The 22,869-nt window shown below is 48.0% G+C and overlaps 2 protein-coding genes across 5 annotated transcripts in view; one reads left to right on the plus strand and one right to left on the minus strand.

Annotated features, from left to right (window-relative positions):
• The first annotated feature begins 4,331 nt into the window (after window positions 1–4,331).
• On the plus strand, window positions 4,332–20,304 carry LOC309376185 (galectin-7-like). 2 transcript variants are annotated; one of them, XM_081922432.1, is made up of 4 exons: window positions 4,332–4,464; window positions 12,220–12,308; window positions 14,739–14,952; window positions 16,991–20,304. In XM_081922432.1, exons 1-4 carry the CDS (start codon window positions 4,441–4,443, stop codon window positions 17,168–17,170), a joined length of 507 nt encoding a protein of 168 aa, XP_081778558.1. In that variant the 5' UTR covers window positions 4,332–4,440; the 3' UTR covers window positions 17,171–20,304. The 2 variants fall into 2 exon arrangements, with proteins under 2 accessions (XP_081778558.1, XP_081778557.1); XM_081922431.1 differs by lacking the exon at window positions 4,332–4,464 and adding an exon at window positions 6,865–7,299.
• Window positions 20,062–22,869, minus strand: part of ACTN4 (actinin alpha 4) — a 130,716-nt gene continuing 127,908 nt past the window's right edge. For all 3 annotated transcript variants that reach the window (XM_081921958.1, XM_081921956.1, XM_081921955.1), the window contains exon 21: window positions 20,062–22,786. In XM_081921958.1, coding sequence (XP_081778084.1) covers window positions 22,628–22,786 — 159 coding nt within the window. In that variant the 3' untranslated portion in view covers window positions 20,062–22,627. The remainder of the gene's footprint in view (window positions 22,787–22,869) is intronic.

Below are 22,869 nucleotides of genomic sequence, written 5' to 3' on the forward strand. Positions count from 1 at the left end.
CGCCAGTGGCGCGGCAGCAGTGGGAGGCCCCATTAGCTAAAGTGGCATCTCAGGTTAAGAACAGTTTCAGGTTAAGAACAGACCTCAGGAACGAATTAAGTTCTTAACCCGAGGTACCACTGTAAATGCAATTCTCTGCAGGGAGCAAAAGATGAGTAGAATGGTTGAAACCCAGAATTGGAAGGGACCCTGAGGGAATCCCAGCTAAAGAATGGCCACCCAAACTCTGTTTAAAAAAACTCCAGGGAAGGCGAGGCCGCATTCTTCCAAGGGAATCCGGTCCGCTGTGAAGCCTCCCTCGCCAGAGCTGTTATTGGGAGGTTCAAAGGCAAACAATTCCAAACAGGAAGGAAAAATGGAAGGCTCAAGTTTCCGGTGAAATGTACCAGAGAGTGCGAAAGGAAGAACCTGCTCTGACCCTCTCTGCCTGTCATCTTTGATGAATTGCAGAGAAGTGGTGAGGTGGTGTCACTGGGCTGGAGCCCTGTCAGAAAAGGGCGTGAAGAGAAACATCCAGGAAGCTACAGGTGAATCAGCCGGACGTCTTGATTCGGTAGAAGTTGACGTTTTCCAAGAACAATTCCTGTCCCACTAAAACATATCCCTTTAAAAAGGACAAACCAAAACAGGGTTCCTCGCTTTGTTGTTGAGTCATTTCGTCATGTCCGACTCTTCGTGACCCCCTGGACCAGAGCATGCCAGGCACTCCTGTCTTCCACTGCCTCCCGCAGTTTGGTCAAATTCATGCTGGCAGCTTTGAGAACACTGTCCAACCATCTCGTCCTCTGTCGTCCCCTTCTCCTTCTGCCCTCCATCTTTCCCAACATCAGGGTCTTTTCCAGAGAGTCTTCTCTTCTCATGAGGTGGCCAAAGTCTTGGAGCCTCAGCTTCAGGATCTGACCTTCCAGTGAGCACTCAGGGCTGATTTCCTTCAGAATGGATCGGTCTGATGTTCTTGCAGTCCATGGGACTCTCAAGAGTCTCCTCCAGCACCAGAATTCAAAAGCATCAATTCTTCAGTGATCAGCCTTCTTTATGGTCCAGCTTTCACTTCCATACATCACTACTGGGAAAACCATAGCTTTAACTATACGGACCTTTGTTGGCAAGGTGATGTCTCTGCTTTTTAAGATGCTGTCTAGGTTTGTCATTGCTTTTCTCCCAAGAAGCAGGCGTCTTTTAATTTTGTGACTGCTGGCTCTAACCTTGCCATGTAGAAGGCCTGAAGTAAGAAAGGAACGGATTTGCCTTTCTCTTCAGGTTATAGATCGTTTTGTTCAGCTTTTCTTGGGGGAAAATGTTCTCAGGGTTTATTTTCTCTCCAGACTTGATATGTTTGCTTTACTGAAATAACTCTGCTAACACTACTCAACCTGGTGTGCTGTAGATTTTTTGGGCAGGAGTTTCTAGCCAGCACAGCAGTTTTGCAACGTGTGTTTTATCCACAAATAAGCAATGCAAGTGGGGAAACCGAGGTTTGCCTAAACCACCCTGCTGACGTCATCCCTGAATTACAGTCGACTTCCTGGTACAAAGCTCCCATTTTCAGTTCCTCTGTTGCACCGGCTCCAAAAAAAATTAGTGTGTTGCCTGAAGCATCTCCTGACACAGAATTACCCACGAAAGCTAACGCCTTAAAATCTGCTCACTGAATCTGCTGTCCGTTATTGCACAGTGGCAATCAAATCCCAGTGGATTTACAACGTCCTCAATCTGAGTGCTCCAGGTGTGTCACCCACAGGACATCAACAATCCTCACCGAAAGCCTGAAAAGGAGACTAGGTGGTGTAGTGGTTAGAGCAGTGGTTTCCTAACCTTTTTTGGCCTACTGGTCCTTAGGTTCCATAGACCCACCCACCCTGTGCCCCCAACCCTATAAAAAACATTATTCAGAGCAGTGGTTCTAGATTCAGGTAGGTAGCTGTGTTGGTCTGACGCAGTCAAAATAAAATTAAAAAATGTCTAGTAGTACTTTAGAGACCAACTAAGTTTGTTCTGGGTATAAGCTTTTGTGACCATGCACAGGGACGCGGGGGGCGCTGTGGCTTAAACCACAGAGCCTAGGACTTGCCGATCAGAAGGTCAGCAGTTCTACCTGGGGCTACTTTTGAAGGTGACCTGGAAACTACAATACTGTAGCCTCAGCCCAGTATACCTGAAGGAGAGTCTCCACCCCCATCATTCTGCCCGGATGCTGAGGTCCAGCACTGTGGGCCTTCTGGTGGTTCCCTCATTGCGAGAAAACATCTGCCCAGAGTGGATGGGGAAACCCAGCCAGATAGGCAGGGTTCAAATAATAAATTATTATTATTATTATTATTATTATTATTATTATTATTATTATTATTACAGTGGTACCTTGGGATGCGAATGGGATCCATTCCAGAGCCCCGTTCACATCCCGAATGGAACGCAAGACGCGACGACGCGACGGCGCGTGCATGGGTCGCGTTTTGCCGCTTCCGTGCATGCGCGTGACGTCATTTTGAGCGTCTGCGCATGCGTGAGCGGCGAAACCCGGACGTTACGCACTCCGTACCTCTGGGTTGCCACAGACTGCAATTCGAACGTGCTCAACCCGAAGCACATTCAACTCGAGGTATGAAAGCAAAGCGGCTATAAGCCTGATCTTACTTAAAGCTGTTGCAACAGGGTGCTCCCCTCAAACGTAGGAGAGGAGGAGGACCCACGACAAAAGTGTGCAATCTTTTATGTAGACATTTGAAATGGCCCACCCTGGACCCCAAGACCACCTCCAAAAACATCCTACATACATCACAGAAGGGGTGTAGCCCAAGACCCCCCCCATCATACATACATCAGAGAAGGAGCAGTCTTCTGGCTGGCAGGAAGGTCTGTTCTTAACCTGAAACTGTTCTTAACCTGAAGCACCACTTTAGCTAATGGGGCTTCCCGCTGCCACTGCACGATTTCTGTTCTCATCCTGAAGCAAAGTTCTTAACCTGAGGCACTATTTCTGGGTTAGCGGAGTCTGTCACCTGAAGCGTATGTAACCTGAAGGGTCTGTAACCCGAGGTACCACTGTGCATTTATGAACATTTACTTTATATATACAGTGGTGTCTCAGGATGTGAACGGGATCTGTTCCGGAGCCCCGTTCACATCCTGCAGCGAACGCAACCCGCGACTGCGCATCTGCACGTGCGCGGGTCGTGATTCGCCACTTCTGCGCATGCGCATGACATCATTTTGACCATCCGCGCATGTGCGAGCAGCGAAACCCGGAAGTAACGTGTTCCGTTACTTCCGGGTCGCCACAGAGCGCAAACCGAAAGCGCTCAAACTGAAGCAACTTCAACCCGAGGTATGACTGTATAAGACCTTAAAATTCTTATAACACACAAGAAGCCCGAAAAAGCCCCCTCCATACTACACTGGTACCTTGGGTTAAGTACTCAATTCGTTCCAGAGGTCTGTTCTTAACCTGAAACTGTTCTTAATCTGAAGCACCACTTTAGCTAATGGGGCCTCCTGCTGCCGCCACGCCGCCGGAGCCCGATTTCTGTTCTTATCCTGAAGCAAAGCCATAGGCGCCGATTCCATGGGGCCTGAGGGAGCACGAGCCCCCTCAAAAATTCGTTTGGGGGGGGCTCTGCCCCCCCAATAATTTAAGAAAATTATTAGTTATATTATGCTTTGTAAAATCACAAAATTATGTTGGTATTTTTTATTTTCCTTGTTTGACGATAGTTACCTTTTAAAATACATTCAGTAATGAGTTAAAACAAAGCCACTCCCGATCTAGAGAGGGGGTGGGGTTGAGGGCTCTCGACCCATCAACAATCTCGGATTCCCCCTAGCTCATTAATATTCACCGCCCACGGCGGCAGCCAATCGGCTGCCGCAAAGGGCGGGCCCTCACAGGTTCACTTAAGGTCGGGGCAGCCCGGGGCTCCCCCCTTTCGTTCCCCCAGCAGCCGCGGTTTGGAGGTCTTGGGCCCCCCCAATATTTTTTATAAGTCGGCGCCCCTGAGCAAAGTTCTTAACCTGAAGCACTATTTCTGGCTTAGTGGAGTGTGTAACCTGAAGCGTCTGTAACCTGAAGCATATGTAACCCGAGGTACCACTGTACTGTCTGCTTCTAGAATCCGGTTTTCTCTTTTGCAAGCTCCTTCTCCTCCTCACAAAGGACCAGGCGGAGCTCTAAGCCACGGTTGTGTCAGCATGGAGCTGAGAGCACCCAGGGCCAGGCTGAAAGCGATGGTGTCTCCCTCTGGGGCTCCAGCTCACGGATCAAGCTGTGACTTCGCCCTCATGGGGAAGTGTGACTAAGCACAAACTCATCAGCTGTGGGAGGAGGCGCCTCTTCAAAATCTGCCCCGAAGGAGGTGAGATTGCCACTGTTAAGAAGAGTCGCCTGCTGATTGGAAGCCTGGTCCTTGATGCCTGCAAAAAGTCTCCAGCAAAGAGGCGGCAGAGATGGCAATAGTGCCTGATAATTTTGTGAGTAAAAACAACCAAGAGCCTTTCCTTTTTCTGGTTTGTGGTGGTGGCGAGAACGTCGAGGAGGTTCCTCGTTGTCTGCACCTTCGGGCGGGGATTCCCTCCCAGTTCCTACCTGGCAGTTGAACCCGGCACATTTTGCTACGGCCCTGGAACAAATCCAGCGAGGAGAGGCATCATTATTCGTGCCAGCCAGGTAGTGGGTTCTCCTCCGCCAGAGGCATTTCAACAGAGGTCCCTCAGGGATTCTTCTTCTGCGACTCCTGCAGCGCCAGGGGTTGGGCTGGATGACCGCCAGGGGTCCCTTGCGACTCAGTGATGCCATGAAAACTGTTTGCCAGGAGGAGAAACGGGCTGAGGTGCCGTGAAGAACCGTAGGATAATCCGCTGCAAAGGACGGGGCTCTCGTACCACTGAACAGGTATTGCGGAAGGTGCTCACCTGAGAAGGCGCATTGGTCCAAATTCCCTCTTCTGCACAACTCCGTAAACTGGGGGAGCCTTGCTGATGTGCATACGACAGCTGTTGCCACAGGAGCCAACTCCTAGAGACTGAAATAAAATAATTGAGGGGGCCTCCGCTCAAAGTTAATGGGCATTGCCATTTAAATGGTGTGTGCATGCCATGTGATTGATTATCCGGGAGGGGGCTTATTTGGACAGCCCCTCCCAATTTTTTAAAATTCCAGTTGGCACCCCGTCTTTAACCTTTCCAGACCTAGAAGCCACCTTTGATCAAGTGCAATGTTTTGACAGTGTTATGCCAGCCTGTCTCCCTGTCTCCCCATCTTATTTTCTTTTAAAACAGACCAAAACATAAAGTCCATACAGTCCAGCCTTCTGTTCCCATACTGGATGCGGGTGGCGCTGTGGTCTAAACCACCGAGCCTCTTGGGCTTGCCGATCAGAAGGTCGGTGGTTCGAATCCCCGCGACGGTGTGAGCTCCCGTTGCTCTGTCCCTGCTCCTGCCAACGTAGCAGTTTGAAAACACACCAGTGCAAGTAGATAAATAGGTACCGCTGCGGCGGGAAGGTATACAGCGTTTTTGTGCGCTATGCTTTCCGTCATGGTGTTCTGTTGCGCCAGAAGCAATTTAGTCATGCTGGCCATATGACCCGGAAAGCTGTCTGCGGACAAACGCTGGCTCCCTCGGCCTGAAAGCGAGATGAGCGCCGCAACCCCATAGTCACCTTTGTCTGGACTTAACCATCCAGGGGTCCTTTATCTTTACCTTTTTTGTGCCAAGGCATAGAGAGTCTCTTCTGGCGCCGCTCGGTGCTTTGTCGGCCAGAGACCTCTTCTCCGGCTTTTCCCCGGGGGAGTCTACGTCGCCCTCTTTCTCCCCTCGCCCCTTTTACAGAGATTGGGCATGATCCACTGTATCGGATCACTTCCCTCGACCTGTTACAGAGCGCACCACGCCGGAAGCCCACAACTTTACCCTTTTTTTACCAGCCAGATTCCAGCAAACAGGATCTGAGTTCAAGTGCAGTTCTCCCTGTTCATGATACCCAGGCAGCTGCTCTCCAGAGTTGTACTGGCTCCCACAGCAGAACATTCATGGCTATTAGCTGCTGCCGGAGCCTCAGAAGACATCTGAAGGCAGCCCTGTTTAGGGAAGCTTTTAATGTTTAATAGGTTATTGTATTTTAGTGTTTTTTTGGAAGCCGCCCAGAGTGGCTGGGGGGACCCAGCCAGATGGGCAGGGTATAAATAATAAATTATTATTATTATTTTCCTCCCTGAATTTGTGCGACCTATCTGAAAGCCATTCAAGCCAGCGGCCACCGCAAAGTCCCGTAGACATACTTTCTGCACTTCTGCTATGTGCCAAATGCAGAAATGCTTTCTTTTGCCTGGAACAAATTTTCCAAACGTTGAGCTCCGTTAGAAACATAGAATTGTAGAGTTAGAACCCTGTGCAATGCACCCATTTTTTCACCCAAGGTAGGGTTCGAACCCACAACCCTGAGATTAAAAGTCTGATGCTCTACCGACTAAGCTATTCCACAAGTATTTTTTTGTCTTTGTAATTAGATAGTTTTCCAGCTAGATGGACCAGGCGTCTGGCCAGTTATGGAAGCGGCTTCCTTGTATAGCGCATAGTTAAACTTTGGAACTCACCGCCACTGGAGGGTAGTGATGGCCACAGGTGTCGATTGTTAGACAGATTAATGGAGGGGAAGGCTATTGATGCCTGCTAGCTATGATGACTATCCTCTGCGACCGTGGTCAGAGGCAGCGATGTTTCTGAACACCCGTTTCTGTAAACCGCAGGAGAGGAGAGAAATTGAGGCATCTGGTTGGACCCTGTGGGAACAGGATGCTGGACCAGACTGGCCTGATCCAACAGCCTTCTTCTTGAATCACAGAATTGCAGAGTTGGAAGGGAACCTGGCGGTCATCTAGCCCAACCCCCTGCAATCCAGGAATCTTTTGTCCAACACGGGTTTCGAACCCACGACCTTGAGATTTAAGAGTCTCATGCTCTCCCGACTGAGCTATCCCTACCTTACTCCAAGTGAGCCATAGATCCTTGGGACGAGCGGGAGCTTGAAGGCAGTGTTTTGCTCATCCACTGCATTTAAATGTCATTTTGTCAGCCTGGGTTTTCCCTCCTTACGTCAACTGAACCGGCCGCCTTTTCCTTTCCAACGTCCCCACCCTGCCTGCGCCCTTATGCTGAGCGCTCGTTTTACACCTGCGCTGCAACGATAAACCAGTTTGGGAACCAGTTTGTCCATGCACCTTCAGCAAGGAAGTCTGCGTTTTGGGAGAGGGCGAAGAGCAAAATCCCTACTTGCCTCCCAGAACTACATTTCCCAGAGTTCCTTTGTCAGCAGGCTTCGAAATCCATCGCAGTGCAGATTTATTGCGTGAAAAAGAGAACCAACTTACGATATCTGGGTTTGAGGACTGAAGAAAATGGGATTGTTGTGTGTTATATTGCACTGGGTGTTTGGAACAGTTTTCTGTATATAGCTGACGGATGTTGGAAGCCGCCCAGAGTGGCTGGGAAAACCCAGCCAGATAGGCGGGGTACAAATAAATTATTATTATTATTATTATTATTATTATTATTATTATTATTATTATTAATAATAAGTTCTCCCCCACCTCCTTTTTTCCCCTCTTCCTTTTCTTCCTTTTGATTTGTATTTTCATTTAGATTAGTTTTTTAAAAAAAACCTTTGATAAAGAGATAATTGGCCACTTGATGCTAACTTTTGTATTTCCCCCCCCCCAAAAAAATCTATTTTTAAAAACAAACATTGCCATAAATAACATGCTGCTTTTAAAATTTTATATCTGAATTACGTGTCCCTCCCTGTTAAGACACGTGTGGCTAAAATCCTGCATGAAGGAGACATATTGGAATTCGTGGACATGGCGAACTTAGGTCCATTCATTTCGATGAGAGCGCAAAATATGGTCCGCAGCTCAACATCAAAAAACGAAGATCATGGCCACTGGTCCCATCACCTCCTGGCAAATAGAAGGGGAAGAAATGGAGGCAGTGAGAGATTTCACTTTCTTGGGCTCCATGATCACTGCAGATGGTGACAGCAGCCACGAAATTAAAAGGCGCCTGCTTCTTAGGAGAAAAGCAACAACAAACCCAGACAGCATCTTAAAAAGCAGAGACATCACCTTGCCAGCAAAGGTCCGTATAGTTAAAGCTATGGTTTTCCCAGTAGTGATGTATGGAAGTGAAAGCTGGACCATAAAGAAAGTTGATCGCCAAAGAATGGATGCTTTTGAATTCTGGTGCTGGAGGAGACTCTTGAGAGTCCCATGGACTGCGAAAAGATCAGACCTATCCATTCTGAAGGAAATCAGCCCTGAGTGCTCACTGGAAGGACAGATCCTGAAGCGGAGGCTCCAATGCTTTGGCCACCTCATGAGAAGAGAAGACTCCCTGGAAAAGACCCTGATGCTGGGAAAGATGGAGGGCACAAGGAGAAGGGGACAACAGAGGACGAGATGGTGGGACAGTGTTCTCGAAGCCACCAGCATGAGTTTGACCAAACTGCGGGAGGCAGTGGAAGACAGGAGTGCCTGGCGTGCTCTGGTCCACGAAGAGTCAGACACGACTAAACGACTAAACAACAACATTAGCCAGCGTGTTGCGTTTGCATTTTTGTAGATTGCCACATTTTGCAACACAAGGGTTTGTGTTTATTGTAGGAAAAGTTGTGGCTACAGGTAGTAATTTTCCAACATGAAAGCAGGTTTCTTCCTCTGATCATTGGGACAATTCCTTGATTTCCCCACTGTAGCAAGGAGGAACCGAAACCAGCTGAGGGTGTCTCAATAATTCACAGGAATTTTTAAAAGCAAAATAAAACTCATCGGTACCGTGCTAGGATCTTTTGTACGGCACACCTTTCTGCAACCACAAACTGTCATGTAGCATCATGCAATTTCAAGGGGGCGAAAGGGGCAGATTATGGACCAATTCTGCATTGCGTGAAATGGGCTTCACATCCTGTGACTCACTTTCCCAGGTACCAAACCTCCAACTTTTTCAAGGCTTGAACTCTGGTGGGAGTTCCTCAGTAAGAGAAGCTACGGATTAAAGCCTCAGGAAATACTGATTAGATCTGCCTGACAGAAGAGGTTGAAGAAGGGGCAAGAAGTTCACAGGATGACAAGCAGTTTTAAGAAAGAAGGAAGTCGGTTATCTGAGGAAATGGGCTTAAGTAGCAAAGAAGGAACTGGATGGCCGCTGTGAGATTAGGATGCTGGACTAGATAGGACATTGGCCTTCGAGTGAGGAGGAGGAGGAGGAGGAGGAGGAGGAGGAGGAGGAGAACTCTGTTTGAGGCAAGGAAGAAGGGCTACCCCTATGCTATCCATATAATCAGTTATCAGTAATCAATATACCGTATTTTTCGCTCTATAACACGCACCCAACCATAACACACACGTAGTTTTTAGAGGAGGAAAATCCACCGGCATGCCACCCGTAGGCATTCCCTCCATAACATGCAGAGAATTTCCCCTTACTTTCTAGGAGGAAAAAAGTGAGTGTTATGGTGCAAAAAATACGGTATTCATATATGCTCACAGATAATCAGGGCTTACAGTATTTTATAATCCATTTTGAATCAAAGGGAAGCTGTGCCTTAGCTAACTGCATATTGCTTGAAACAGCAAATTTAGGAGCCAACCTTTCCCCTACAAACATCCGTGTACCCTGGACAAGGGGAAGACGTGAATCAGAGATTCTGGTACAAAATCCCCTTAGATACAGGCTAAATTAATCCACAGAACAGGAAGAGCAAAACCACAAAATCTCCAAACTCCCTGTCCTGTCATAACTAGGGGAGAAGTTAACCAGAGCGTCACTGCAAGCAATGGAAGGCAGAACTAGAACTCCGTGCTTGACAAGGAGCTGGAAGCATGGCAAGAAGCTTGCTAATTGGCTAATTTTCGCTGGTGATATCGTGACTGCCTCATGGTTGTCTCATGATCTATGATTTTCTGTGATCTGCTCAGGTATAAGACCTCTGGATTTCTGTCAATCGGGGTCCCAGTTCCTTTTGGAAGAGATTCCAAACTGGGTTCTTATTGCCTGGCAATAAACTTCACCTTCTTATTCTCCATTGCTGAGTCTGCCTGATCCTTATTTAACACCAAGCGAGTACCTGCTTACGTTCACGTGCTTCATGTTCTTCATGAAGAGGGAATTTAAAAGCAGCATTTTGTTCAGACTGAGGCCTGGGTTCAGATTCTCACACAGTCACAATTTGTGGGTGACCTTGGCCCAGACTCTTTCTCTCTCTCTCTCTTCCCTGCCTGGCTGGGTTTTTGTGTTGTTGTAGAAAGGACGCGGGTGGCGCTGTGGGTTAAACCACAGAGCCTAGGACTTGCTGATCAGAAGGTCAGCAGTTCGAATCCCCACAACTGGGCGAGCTCCCGTTGCTCGGTCCCTGCTCCTGCCAACCTAGCAGTTCGAAAGCACGTCAAGTGCAAGTAGATAAATAGGTACCGCTCCGGCGGGAAGGTAAACGGCGTTTCCATGCGCTGCTCTGGTTCGCCAGAAGGGGCTTAGTCATGCTGGCCACATGACCCGGAAGTTGTATGCCGGCTCCCTTGGCCAATAAAGCGAGATGAGCACCGCAACCCCAGAGTCGGCCACAACTGGACCTAATGGTCAGGGGTCCCTTTACCTTTACCTAGAAAGATAAGAGACTATTTGAGAACAAGTCGAAAGCTCTCAATTATATAATTGGAAACTAGGATAAATAAGAGGGAAAACAAAGTTTGGAGAAATAAAATAAGATCCAAGAAATTAGGGGGAAGAAAAATGGAATCCAGGGCAGGGGCAGGGGCAGGGGCAGGGGCAGGGGGTAGTCTATACTGTATTCTTGGGAAAGTATTGAAGTTATAAATTATTGCAATTATAAAATTTGAAAATAAAAAATATTTTTTTTAAAAGAAAGCTCTCAGGTGAGAGTTTGGAGGGTGCACCACTTTCTGTGTGAGACAAGAGTTAAGTGCTACCTTCAAGAGGACTCTGTTTTTTCTTTTCTCTCTTTGTTTTTATTTAGTTTCTTTTATCTTATTGTATTCGGAAAAAGCTTCAATAAAACCTTATTAAAAGAAGAAACCAAGCCAATCATCTCACAGACTGGATGGTGTGATAGGAATTTTGAGGTCTTAGATATATGCTAATGTACCACCAAGCATGTACATAGATCAGCACAGGAAGACCAACCTGGAACCATTTTGATTCCTAAACTGAGCAAATGTTTTCTCTGCAAGGTTAAAGTGGGAAACCTCCCCATTGTCTCTTTCCTCACAAATCCTGTCTTAAGGGCACATGTAAGATATGAATAAGGTGTGAGCCTGTGACCTGGCCCAGGAAATAATTATTTTACCACTACAAAAGAATGGCCAGGCTCCCCAGGCAATCCAATCAAGTAACCTGCCAGACAGGAGATAAACAACAACAGGAGAAGAACAATATTCAAATTTCTGTTTTAGACCGCCTTTTGTGTGATGTATCTGAGGGCTGGTCTTAGGTGACACCCCTTCTGTGATGTATGTATGATGTTTCTGGGGGTGGTCTTGATCTACAGGGTGGCAATTTCAAAAGTCTTTATAAGGCCTTGCGTGCCATTTTTCTGGGTCCCTCCTCCTTTCCTGCATGTGAGGGGAGCACCCTGTTGCAACAGATCAATAAAGATCAAGCTTACTAGCTGCTTTGCTTCTCAATATTCTCTGGTTGGCCTCTGTTATTTTCTCCTACCAATAGGGCAGTGTTTTTCAACCACTGTTCCGCGGCACACTAGTGTGCTGTGAGATGTTGCCTGGTGTGCTGTGGGAAAAATTGAAAAGATTTAAAAATAAAGTATTTTATAATTTTTCATATTTCTGTTTACTTACTATTTCATAATAAGGTAATTAATAAATTCTTTCTTTGTGTTTATTTGATTCCTTTTCAAGAGAATTGCTTTATATATAGTCAATATAGGCACAGAGTTAAATTTTTTAACATTTTCTAATGGTGGTGTGCCTCATGATTTTTTTTCATGAAACAAGTGTGCCTTTGCCCCAAAAAGGTTGAAAAACACTGCAATAGGGAACCTATGTAAGGACTCTATATGGGCTCTTGGATACCCCTGGCAACCTGTTCGGTGGGGGGTGTGAGAGACTCAGTTTCCTGCCCCACCATGAAGAGGACTAGAGGCCTATTCAGAGATTCAAGACTGTTCGTGCCTCATTTTCTTCTTTCCTCCCTTGCAGAATATACCATTTTACCGGGCTATCCCGCAAGGCCTGGAACCAGAGTCATGGGTGCTACTGGAAGGTATCATTCCACCACAGGGCAAAAGGTAACTCAGTACTGATACTATCTTCCCAAGAATGGATTTGGCATCCAGAATTCGTGATGCAAGCAGAGGCGGCAAGTCGCAATTCTTGGCCAGGACTTAATGCTAGGACTTGTGGAATATTACAGAGAGAGACTGGGCCTAGGCATGTGCAGAGTGCCTTTCCTTCTGCTCTGAGGCACAGCAGCCCAACCTCCCATAACTGACACCAGGGGAGATCTAAGCCACACCCGGTCCCAGCTTTTTAGTGATTTAACTGCGCAAGTTAGGTGAAGAGATAAGGGATCTCTTATGTTACAAGGAACGCCCATAGCTCAGTTGGTAGCGCACCTGCTTTGCATGCAGAAGGTTGCAGGTTCGAGTCTTGGCAGCCTCTCCTGGTAAGCCTGGGAATGTCCCATCTGAACCCCTGGAGAAGCACTGCTGCCAACCAGTGTAGACAATACTAAGCTAAATGGACCAACCGTGGCTCCCCTTATTCCTATGTGGAGTAGACCAAGGGAGAAGAAACTTGTTTAAAAGAGTTTAGGTTCCCCCTTTGTAAAGTGCAGCAATTCCCTGTAAGTTGCCTACTGTCTATCCATATTAACTCTCTTAATCGTAATGGCCTCAATAGGAGATAGCCATAAAGGTGTTTCCCTTTCCAGCAGATTTTTATATTTCTCCCAAACTCTACACAAATTCTTTCTTAGAATATGGTTTATAAATTTTCACCTTCCCATAGCAGAGACATGCATGCCAGCCAAACTTCAAATCAGGACCATTCCTTTAACCAGCACAAGCAGGTTGCCTCATAATAGATTTGCAGATCTGGCAAGGCAAAACCTCCTCTTTCTTTTTGTCTATCGAAATTTTATGTCGTCCCCTCCAAAAAAAAATTGAATTTAGAAATATCCTTCTTCCATTCTTTGAAGCAGCCAAAGTTATTTACAACTAGTATTGATTGGAATAATAACAGCATCCTGGAAAGTAGGTTCATTTTGATAGCTGAGATTCTGCCAGGCAGGGAGAGGGTCGTTTTCTGAGTACCAGTTGCTGGAAACCACAGGAGGGGAGAGTTCGCTTGTGCTTGGATCCTGTTTTCAGGCTTCCCACAGGCATCGGGTTGGCCACTGTGAGAACAGGATGCTGGACTGACCAGGTGGGTCACTGCCCTGACCCAGCAGGTTTTCCGTATGTTCTCATGTATACAACTCTCATTATACCTAACCACTGGGCATGCTGGCTGGGGGCCACGGAAGTTGTGGGTCCAGCAACCTCTGTAGGGTCACAGTCTGCCTTGAACTAGGTGTGCTGTGCTGGACTAGGACCTGGGAGACCAGAGTTCGAATCCCTGCTCAGCTATGAAGCTTGCTGGTTGACCCCGGAGCCAGTCGTTGCCTCTCAAGGCCTGACCTACCCCACAGGGATGTTGTGGAGATGAAACGGGAGGAAGGGAAGCATGTACTAGAGCTCGTTGGAAAAAGGCAGCATAAATACTGTATTTTTTGCTCCATAAGACGCACCTAGTTTTTAGAGGAAAACAAGAAAAAATATATATATTCTGAACGAAACAGTGGATGTATGATTTTTGTGGTTCATGCTGTGACCACAGACATGTGATCTGATGGTAATTTGAGGTGACCCAATGTAAAAATCCTGAGGATCTATGCTTTGTAACCACGTTTTTGTGTCATTGCAGTCCCAGGCAACAGTGGGTGCATGATTTTTTTGATGCAGGCTGTAGCCATGGACATGCCATGTGATCTGATGGTGAATTTGGGGTGACCCAATGTAAAAATCCTGAGGATCCATGGGCTTTTACCTCCCCCCTCCCAGGCAGCCTCCTTTATCGCTAGCGTCCCTTATCTCTCTCCCGATCCCACCGATCAGCTACTTCCTTTCAACACTCCCTTCCCTCTTGTTTGCCTTAGTGTCTTTTCCTTAGCTGGAGCAGTTTTTTGCTCCTCCTTTTCTTCTAATTTCTCTCCTCATTGCTTTAGTCTTCCCGTTTCCCCCCTCTGCAACTTTGCTGTCTTTACCTCCACCCTCCCAGGCAGCCTCCTTTATCTCTAGAGTCCCTTATCTCTCTCCCCGATTGGCAAACGATCAGCGGCTTTGTTTCAACACCCCCTTCCATCTTTCAAAAAAAAGAGAGCATGATCTGTTTTTCTCTCCTGGACAATTCAGCTCCAGGGAACACGCATTCGCTCCATAAGACAAACAGACATTTCCCCTTACTTTTTAGGAAGAAAAAAGTGTGTCTTGTGGAGCAAAAAATACGGTATATAAAAAATACATATAAATAAACAAAGGACAGCAGAGGAGCAAGGATACAGGAAAGAAGTTGGCAGCAGGGCAATCATTGTTCAGCTAATTCTTACCTGGGGGGGACGGGACGTATGGCAGGATGTGTGACCCAGGTAACCTGATCTCTCTCACCTCTTTTCTCAGGTTCTATGTGGACTTTTCTTCCAGACAAGTCGAGGAGGGGAACAAGCCACTGAGGCTGACGGTCAGATTTGAGGGACCCCCGTCTTCCCCTGGCTGGGTGACCCTCAACAGCTTCGCGGACCAGCAGTGGGGGGAGGGTCTGACGGTGATGGCCCCTTTCCGGCAAGGCCAGAAGTTCAGGATTCAAATCATCGTCACCCGGATGGGCTACAAGGTCAGGGTAGCAACTGAGGGGTCCTCAGCGGGGAAGGGAAATCGGGACACACACACACACCATCCCCCAAAACAAGGGGGCTGGGTGAGGGGTGGTGGTGGCTACATGGGGACTCAGAGGGCAGAAGGCTACTGGGAGCCCAAAAGTAGGTACTGTATAGTACAGGGGGCAGGTATAGGAAGAGAACAGCACAATCTGCCCCAGAGTCCTATTGAATTCATTGGAACTTTCTTCCAAGTAAGCAGGGCTAAAGGACCAGAAATTATATGATTTGATACTGCTATGTCAAAAAGAACGTCCTGCGCCCCCTCATTTTACTCCCTAGTTGTTGCTCTCAGATTGCTCTCTGCTTTCCTCATTGCTCTCTGCCAACAGAGTTCGCCGACTGACTTGAAACTCACTCCTTCCACTTTTAATAAGGATAAGATTTTATTTATATCCCACCCTCCCCAGCCAAAGCTGGGCTCAGAGCGGCTAACAACAGTAAAAATAGCACAGTTTACATAAAATCACAGTCAATTCATTGAAATACATTCTAAAATCAATTCAGAGTCAAATTAATGGCAACCATTGGGCTAGAGTTCTATAAGGATTACAGAAGGAGGGGGTCAGACTGTGCCTTGGCCAAAGGCCTGGTGGAACAGCTCTGTCTTGCAGGCCCTGTGGAAAGCTGTCAAGTCCTGGAGGGTCCTAGTCTCTTGGGACAGAGCGTTCCACCTGATCGGGGCAACAGCCGAAAAAGCCCTGGCTCTGGTTGAGGCCAGCCTAACCTCCCTGTGGCCCGGGACATCTGAGATGTTTTTGTTTGAAGACCGTAAGGTCCTCCATGGGACATACCAGGAGAGGCAGTCCCACAGGTACGAGGGTCCTAGGCCGTATAGGGCTTTAAAGGTGTTTTAACTTTGAACCTTATCCTGTACTCCACCAGGAGCCAGTGCAGCTGGTATAGCACCAAGTGAACGTGATCCCACGGCGAGAACCCCGTAAGGAGTCTTGCTGTGGCTTTCTGCACCTGCTGGAGTTTCTGGGTCAGTCTCAAGGGCAGCCCCAGGTAGATAAAGATGTCCCATTAAATAAAAGATGACCAACTAAATAAAAAGCGCCAAACCTAAGAGTTTCAATCAATCAATCAATCAATCAATCAATCAATCAATCAATGTGGACATAGCAGAGAGAACATGGCACTCTTCCTCTTTCAGAGTTACTAGATGGTTAACTCCCCTAAGGTCCGCTTGAGTAGCCTGTATATTTACGGCAAGCGATAAAAGCCACTATTTCTCCAAGCCAAGCATGAGAAACTCGTGGAACTAACTTAGGTAAAGGTAAAGGGACCCCTGACTATTAGGCCCAGTCGTGGCCGACTCTGGGGTTGCAGCGCTCTTCTCGCTTTACTGGCCAAGGGAGCTGGCGTACAGCTTCAGGGTCATGTGGCCAGCATGACTAAGCCGCTTCTGGCGAACCAGAGCAGTGCACGGAAACGCCGTTTACCTTCCTGCCGGAGCGGTACCTATTTATCTACTTGCACTTTGACATGCTTTCGAACTGCTAGGTTGGCAGGAGCAGGGACCGAGCAACGGGAGCTCACACCATCGCGGGGATTCGAACCGCCGACCTTCTGATTGGCAAGTTCTAGGCTCTGTGGTTTAACCCACAGCGCCACCCGCCTCCCCGTGGACCTAACTTAAGTGCCTTTTAAAAGCAGTTAGGAAAAATAGTGGGTTTGTCAATCAAAGGCATGTTTAGAAGACATGGGTGGGCAATCTCTGGCTCTGGTATTAAGAGTCCCACAATATTTGGAGGATAGGCATGAACAGTGGAATCTTGCAGAGAGCTAGTTGGAAGAGCAATGGTAAACCAGAGCGAACAAGCTCCAAAGCCTTTAACAGAAGCCTATGTAGCTAGCAGAGTATTGAGGTTCCCAGGTAACTAAACAGGAGAGCCGCCACTCATCAAACCACACGGGATTCTAATGTCCGTCGGAGTTGGGAGGTTTATCTTCCAACCCTTCTTAACATGCCTTTTTCTGCTTCTTTGCCAGATCCTGGAAAAAGACATCTCCCTTTGTGAGTTCCGCCACCGCCTCTCGCCAAAGAGCATCCGCTTCCTGGAGGTCGATGGGGAAGTCAAGCTCCAGAACGTGGCCGTCAGCTGGGAGGGCAACAGAGCACCAAGGGGCCGCATCCTGCCAACATTGGGCATGGGCCGCTACGCACGTTAGGAGGGCGCTGGGTGCAGGGGGAGCGCTGAGCCCTCCCCAAAAATAAAGAGGCACAACTTGATGCAAGCAGGAGGATATCCCGGGGCGAGAATAAATTATGCAAACCAAGCAGGGCTTCTGTTGTGTTTTGCAGTTTGCTTTTTCTGCAGGTGCAAAAAAGTTTGAAATTACTTGAGCAAGGAGCGGAGGAAAGGGAGAACGGAAGAGTAGCCAAAGGCCCATCTAATCCAGCATCGTGTTCTTAGGGTTCCTTTATACTACTGGAAGCCTGCAAGCGAGAACCATCGCTGTAAAGGTAAAGGTAAAGGTACGCCTGACCATTAGGTCCAGTCGTGACCGACTCTGGGGTTGCGGCGCTCATCTCGCTTTATTGGCCAAGGGAGCCGGCGTACAGCTTCCAGGTCATGTGGCCAGGATGACTAAGCCGCTTCTGGCGAACCAGAGCAGTGCATGGAAACGCCGTTTACCTTCCCGCTGGAGTGGTACCTATTTATCTACTTGCACTTTGACGTGCTTTCGAACTGCTAGGTTGGCAGGAGCAGGGACCGAGCAACGGGAGCTCACCCCGTCGCGGGGATTCGAACCGCCGACATTCTGATCGGCAAGTCCTAGGCTCTGTGTTTTAACCCACAGTGCCACCCGTGTCCCTAACCATAGCTGTAGTCCTCCATTAATTTCTCACCCTCGTTTAAAGTAATCTGCTCCGGTGGCTTTCTTTTGTCTGTTCCAAATCTTCCAACATTCAGCTCCGTTGCACGTTCCCGAGTTGTATTATGCGAGAGGGAGACAAACTTTTCTCTTCTCCGATACAGAGAACAGAATGGGGTTTGTGTGTTGCTTTGTGGACTACGGGAAACAGAACCCATGAGATCTTGTGCCATGATATCAATGTCTTCCTAACGCCCAGAGATGTCCTTACCGCGAGGGAGATAAAATGGGATGTTTGGGAGGAGCAGGATCCTGAGAACCAGGAACAGCAGCAAAACAAAGAGGCCACATTATTTCTAGATCACAAAAGCTGCCGCAAAACTGTTTTTGTGTCAAAGATGCTCTTTTCGTACGTCTGTTGTACAGCCAATTCTCTGTTACGTCTTTGATTTCCACAATGCACGAATGGGTAGTGTTTGGAATTTTTTTTCTTGCCTCAAATCCCGCCACCCAAAAAAGTAACCATTTTAGGTCAAGTCCTAATCCCTTCTGACTTCTTTGCCAAAATGTGGGTTGCCAATTCTCCACAACCCACATTCCCATTGCTCTGCTGCATTGGGGGCTGCTATTGGTTCAGTACCAGAAACCTGCAAAATATACATCTGAAAAACCGAAATACACATTTGGAAAACCTAAATGTTAAGAAACCTCACAAAATCCTCATTGTACCTCTTCTCTCTCTTTGCCAGGAAGGGGTTAGAAACGGCTCCCGGCCAGAGATGAACCGCACAATGGTTGCAACTTTCTTTTAGGAAAACAACATTAATAAACAGCAAGATTTATCATTATCCTAGGTTGCAAAGCACACACACACAAAGCATCTAATGCTTGCCTTTCTAGTGTTTCAGAGAATGTGTTGAGCTGGAGAGAAAGTTTAACAGATCCAATACTTCTCAGCAGAGGGGGGAATGGTTTGTGAAATACATGGACGGCAATAACTGCTTCCTTGACAAGAGTTTATACTAGCTGTGGAATTTCTTTCCCAGTCACTGACCTCCAAATGCCTTAAGTTGAGGCTAAAACTGGATTTTGTCTCCGAAGTCCTTATTTGTGGGTGATCATGTGGCAGAGACAGCGAAAAGTGATAAGTTTGTGTTAGTCCATAGTAAGATTTGACGTGAAGATCTTAGTTTCAATCGCCCTCTCCTGGTTTCTGATCCATAATTGACTTCTGACTTCTGCTCAACGATTGAAACTAAGATCTTCACGTCAAATCTTACTATGGACTAACATGAACTTAGCTCTACTCATAAACTCTTATCTTTAATACTGTAACGAATCATTGTGTTATACATATCCTTAAGAGTTTGAGTCTGTAATCTCTATTTGAGTTTGTAATCCTTGTCAGAATACATGTTTTTGAATGGATTACTTTTTGTTACAATTGACTACTGATTTGCGAGTAGGGACCATTCCCACTATTGAAACTTATATTGGCCTGAGTTCTTGGTGTGCTTTTTTCCTGGAAATTTCCTCAGAGCAGCCAGCCATTTTAACGGCTCTCCTGCGTTGCTGTTAAAGGATTTTGTGTGACTCTAGCCCGATCTTTTGCGGCATATAAATGCTAACGGTTGGGCCGGGACCCCCGTAAAGAGCCAAGTCTTCCAACTGCACCAGGCAGCTTTGTGTGAATTTGCAAACGGTGGTAAAGGAACAGGGATGGGGAGGCAAATGAGTAAAGGAGGGAAGCGGTGGGAAATAATAATAATAATAATAATAATAATAATAATAATAATAATAATAATAATAATAATAATAATTTATTATTTATACCCCGCCCATCTGGCTGAGTTTCCGCAGCCACTCTGGGCGGCTCCCAATCAAGTATTAAAAACAACACAGCATTAAATATTTAAAACTTCCCTAAACAGGGCTGCCTTCAGATGTCTTTTAAAAATAGGACAGCTACTTATTCCCTTCACATCTGAAGGGAGGGTCTTCCACAGGGTGGGCGCCACTACCGAGAAGGCCCTCTGCCTGGTTCCCTGTAACCTCACTTCTCGCAGTGAGGGAACCACCAGAAGGCCCTCGGAGCTGGACCTCAGTGTCCGGGTAGAACAATGGGGGTGGAGACGCTCCTTCAGGTATACCTTTGAGGCTGTTTAGGGCTTTAAAGGTCAGCACCAACACTTTGAATTGTGCTCGGGAACGTACTGGAAAGAACGACAACAGAGAAATCATCCTTAAAAATATTACATTTTATTGTCTTGTTCCCAAGTGGGAGGAGGGCTGGTTTTCCCCGGAAAGCTCGGAAGTTTGTAGAACAGAGGCAGACAGAAGCCAGCTACTCCCTATTGGCTGAACTGCCTGAACCCTGCAGAGAGCAGGCATTCAGGAGCAAACACAATAAAATAAGCTAAACCTTCTCCGACGACAAAAAGAAAGAAGGAAGAAGAGAACCAAAACGAAAAAGATGGGTGACCAAATATTAAAAAAGGTGTAGGAATGTTACTGGCTCCCCACGCCCGCCCCCAGTGCTACGGTCAGCCATAACTTTTTAATTACATGATGAAGGAAAAAGACAAAGACAAAAAAAAAACCCGAACAAACAAACCCAAACACACCCTTCGGCAATATACGATGCTAGATGTATATATATATTTAATAATAATAAATCTGGACGTTATTAAATTGCAACAGTTCGCTGTGTTTTTAATTTCTCTCTTTCTTTTCTTAAAAAAAGATCTCTGCACGGTTCTCTTTCGTTTTAGATTTGGTCCTCAGAAAACCCTGCACCATGATGAAGAAATTACAAAAAAATAGATATATATATAATATATATATATAGAAGCGTGAAGCAATGGATTTTTTATTTTTATGGGTTGTTCAAGAGCGAGGCGAGAGAGAAGAGAGGAAGACTAAGTGAACAAGTCGCTCCTGCCCTGCGGGGGGAGAAGAGGGAGCAGCCAAACAGTTTGTGAGGTGCCCAAAGAACTGTTTTGCCTGCAGCGGAGTCTGTTTCGCTACCTTGACGCTACCTTGCAAGGTTCACCCCCAGAGGATGCTGGGAAGCACGGTCTTGGGGCTCCCCCCTCCTTCTCAGACACCCCTCAAAAGTTCCCTCCGAAAGCACCTGTAGTTATTTGCGATTTCCCCCCGCCCCTCGCCTTGGGGGTCATCTACCCACAATTTCACTTTTCTCACCCTCACCCCAAAAAAACCACCCTCGGGTGTGAAACAAGGGTGTCGAGAAAGGGGGAAACGAGACAAATCCGTTCCGGATCGGCCTGCTTTTTAAGACTGATGCTTGGGCTCCTAGCACCTCTCCCCCCTCCCGGAGAAAGTTAAAAGCCCCTCCTCGCGACACCTCTGGGCGCACTTCGCGCGAGAAAACGAACCGTTTTTGCGTTTCGGCCTCAAAGACGGGCGCCGGTATTGCTGAAATTGTGTTATTTCCAAACTCTGTTACAAAAGCGGCTTGGGGGGGTGTTGCCGCGACCTGATGGCATAGGGCAGAGAAGGATGGGTGGATTTATAAAACCGGAGACTAGGGTGGGAGAAAAGAGGCGAAAGGGCCCGACTGGGGTGGGGATATCCGTTCTGCAAAGGTTTTGCTTCTCCTTGAAGCGTAGGGCAGGAAGCTGCGACGGATTTGAGGAGGGAGGCACTGCCTCTTTGAACACTCGCGTGCTCAGTCTGTGGAATGGGAAAGGGCCAATACACCCTTGCCAGGCGCAAGCCCTCCCAACTAGCCCCGAATGAGAAGGCAACCTATTTCTTCAAGCAGGTGAAGGGCAAACCGCATACGTCAAACTAAGCAGCGTGTGCCACGGAGAGCTTGGGTGGCCGCGAACGAGGGCACTGCTTAAAGAAGCTGCCTAGGACTGGCTGTATGGACCCAACCCTGCTTCCTAGTCAAAGCTAACAGCCTGGGCAGAAACCGCGAGTTGGACCAGGACGCCTGAAGAGGGTCCCCATCGTCCTCCTCCTCTCACCCCTAATGGGGGGAAAGAGCCAGTCAGAGGTGCGACGCTGGGGTTGGGAGGCGAGAGGCACAGGCTAGGCCCAAAAACTGCCTAGCGCAGCGAGCGGAAAGGTCCGGAATGAGGTATCTAGGTTCTGTGTCAGAGAGAGAGAGAGAGGAAAGCAAGGAAGCGGGTCTCGGCAGCCCCTCCGGATCCCGAAGGCGCTGGGTTTCGACGCGCTGCAGACCGAGGGCGGCTTGGGGGCACCCCAGACACATAAATTAAAAGGCAGTGCCCGAGAAGAGATGGAGGGAGGGCCCTGAATATGCCAGTCGACAGTAGAACTCTCCAGCCCACCCCGGGACCGATTAAGAAGGAGGGAAACTGGAATGTCATCTATATAGAACAATAATAGCCATCTGAACCGCGGCGGCCAGGATGCTTTTTGGCCTTTGCTGGAAAGGCCTTGGGGCCGAACTCTTCCTTCCTCCCCGGGGAAGCAAAGAGCCACACAAAGCTCCTCCGCTGCTCAGAGTTTGAGGGGGAAAGAACTGTTGCATAGTGTCCGTCGAGTGCGCAGTGGGGATGGGGTGGGGTGGGGGAGAAGGGGGTGGGGAGGGGGTGGCACAGGCCAGCTCCCAGGGTCGCCCAGCGTGGAGGCAGCTTTCTGTCCTCGGAGAGAAAGAGAGAGAGAGAGAGAGAAGGAAAGAGAAAGACAACGTTCCCATTGCTGTGTGTTTGTGTGTGTGTGTTTGTGTGAATGGGGGAAAATCAAGAGCGTCGCCCCCCCCTCCCCAAAAAGCGCCAGCGCTTGCTGTTGCCGCCGCTGCCTCCGGCTCTAGCCTCACAGGTCGCTCTCGCCGTAAAGCGCTGTGGAGAAGGACTTGTAGTCGAGGGCGCCGGGGATGGCGTCGGGCCCCTGGTAAGGTGCCATGCGCGCGATGCAGTACTCGGCCTGGTCGGGGGGAAGCTCTCGCCGAAGCTCCTCTGCCGTGATGTAGTTCTGGGTCAGGGATGGGGGAGAGAGAGAAGAGGAGAGGCCTCCGTGAGGTTGCGCCCACCGAGTGGCGGATCAGGAACATTGGG

Source organism: Podarcis melisellensis (genome assembly GCF_964234715.1).
Source record: "Podarcis melisellensis genome assembly, chromosome: 8".
In the NCBI taxonomy this organism is placed as follows: Eukaryota; Metazoa; Chordata; class Lepidosauria; order Squamata; family Lacertidae; genus Podarcis; species Podarcis melisellensis.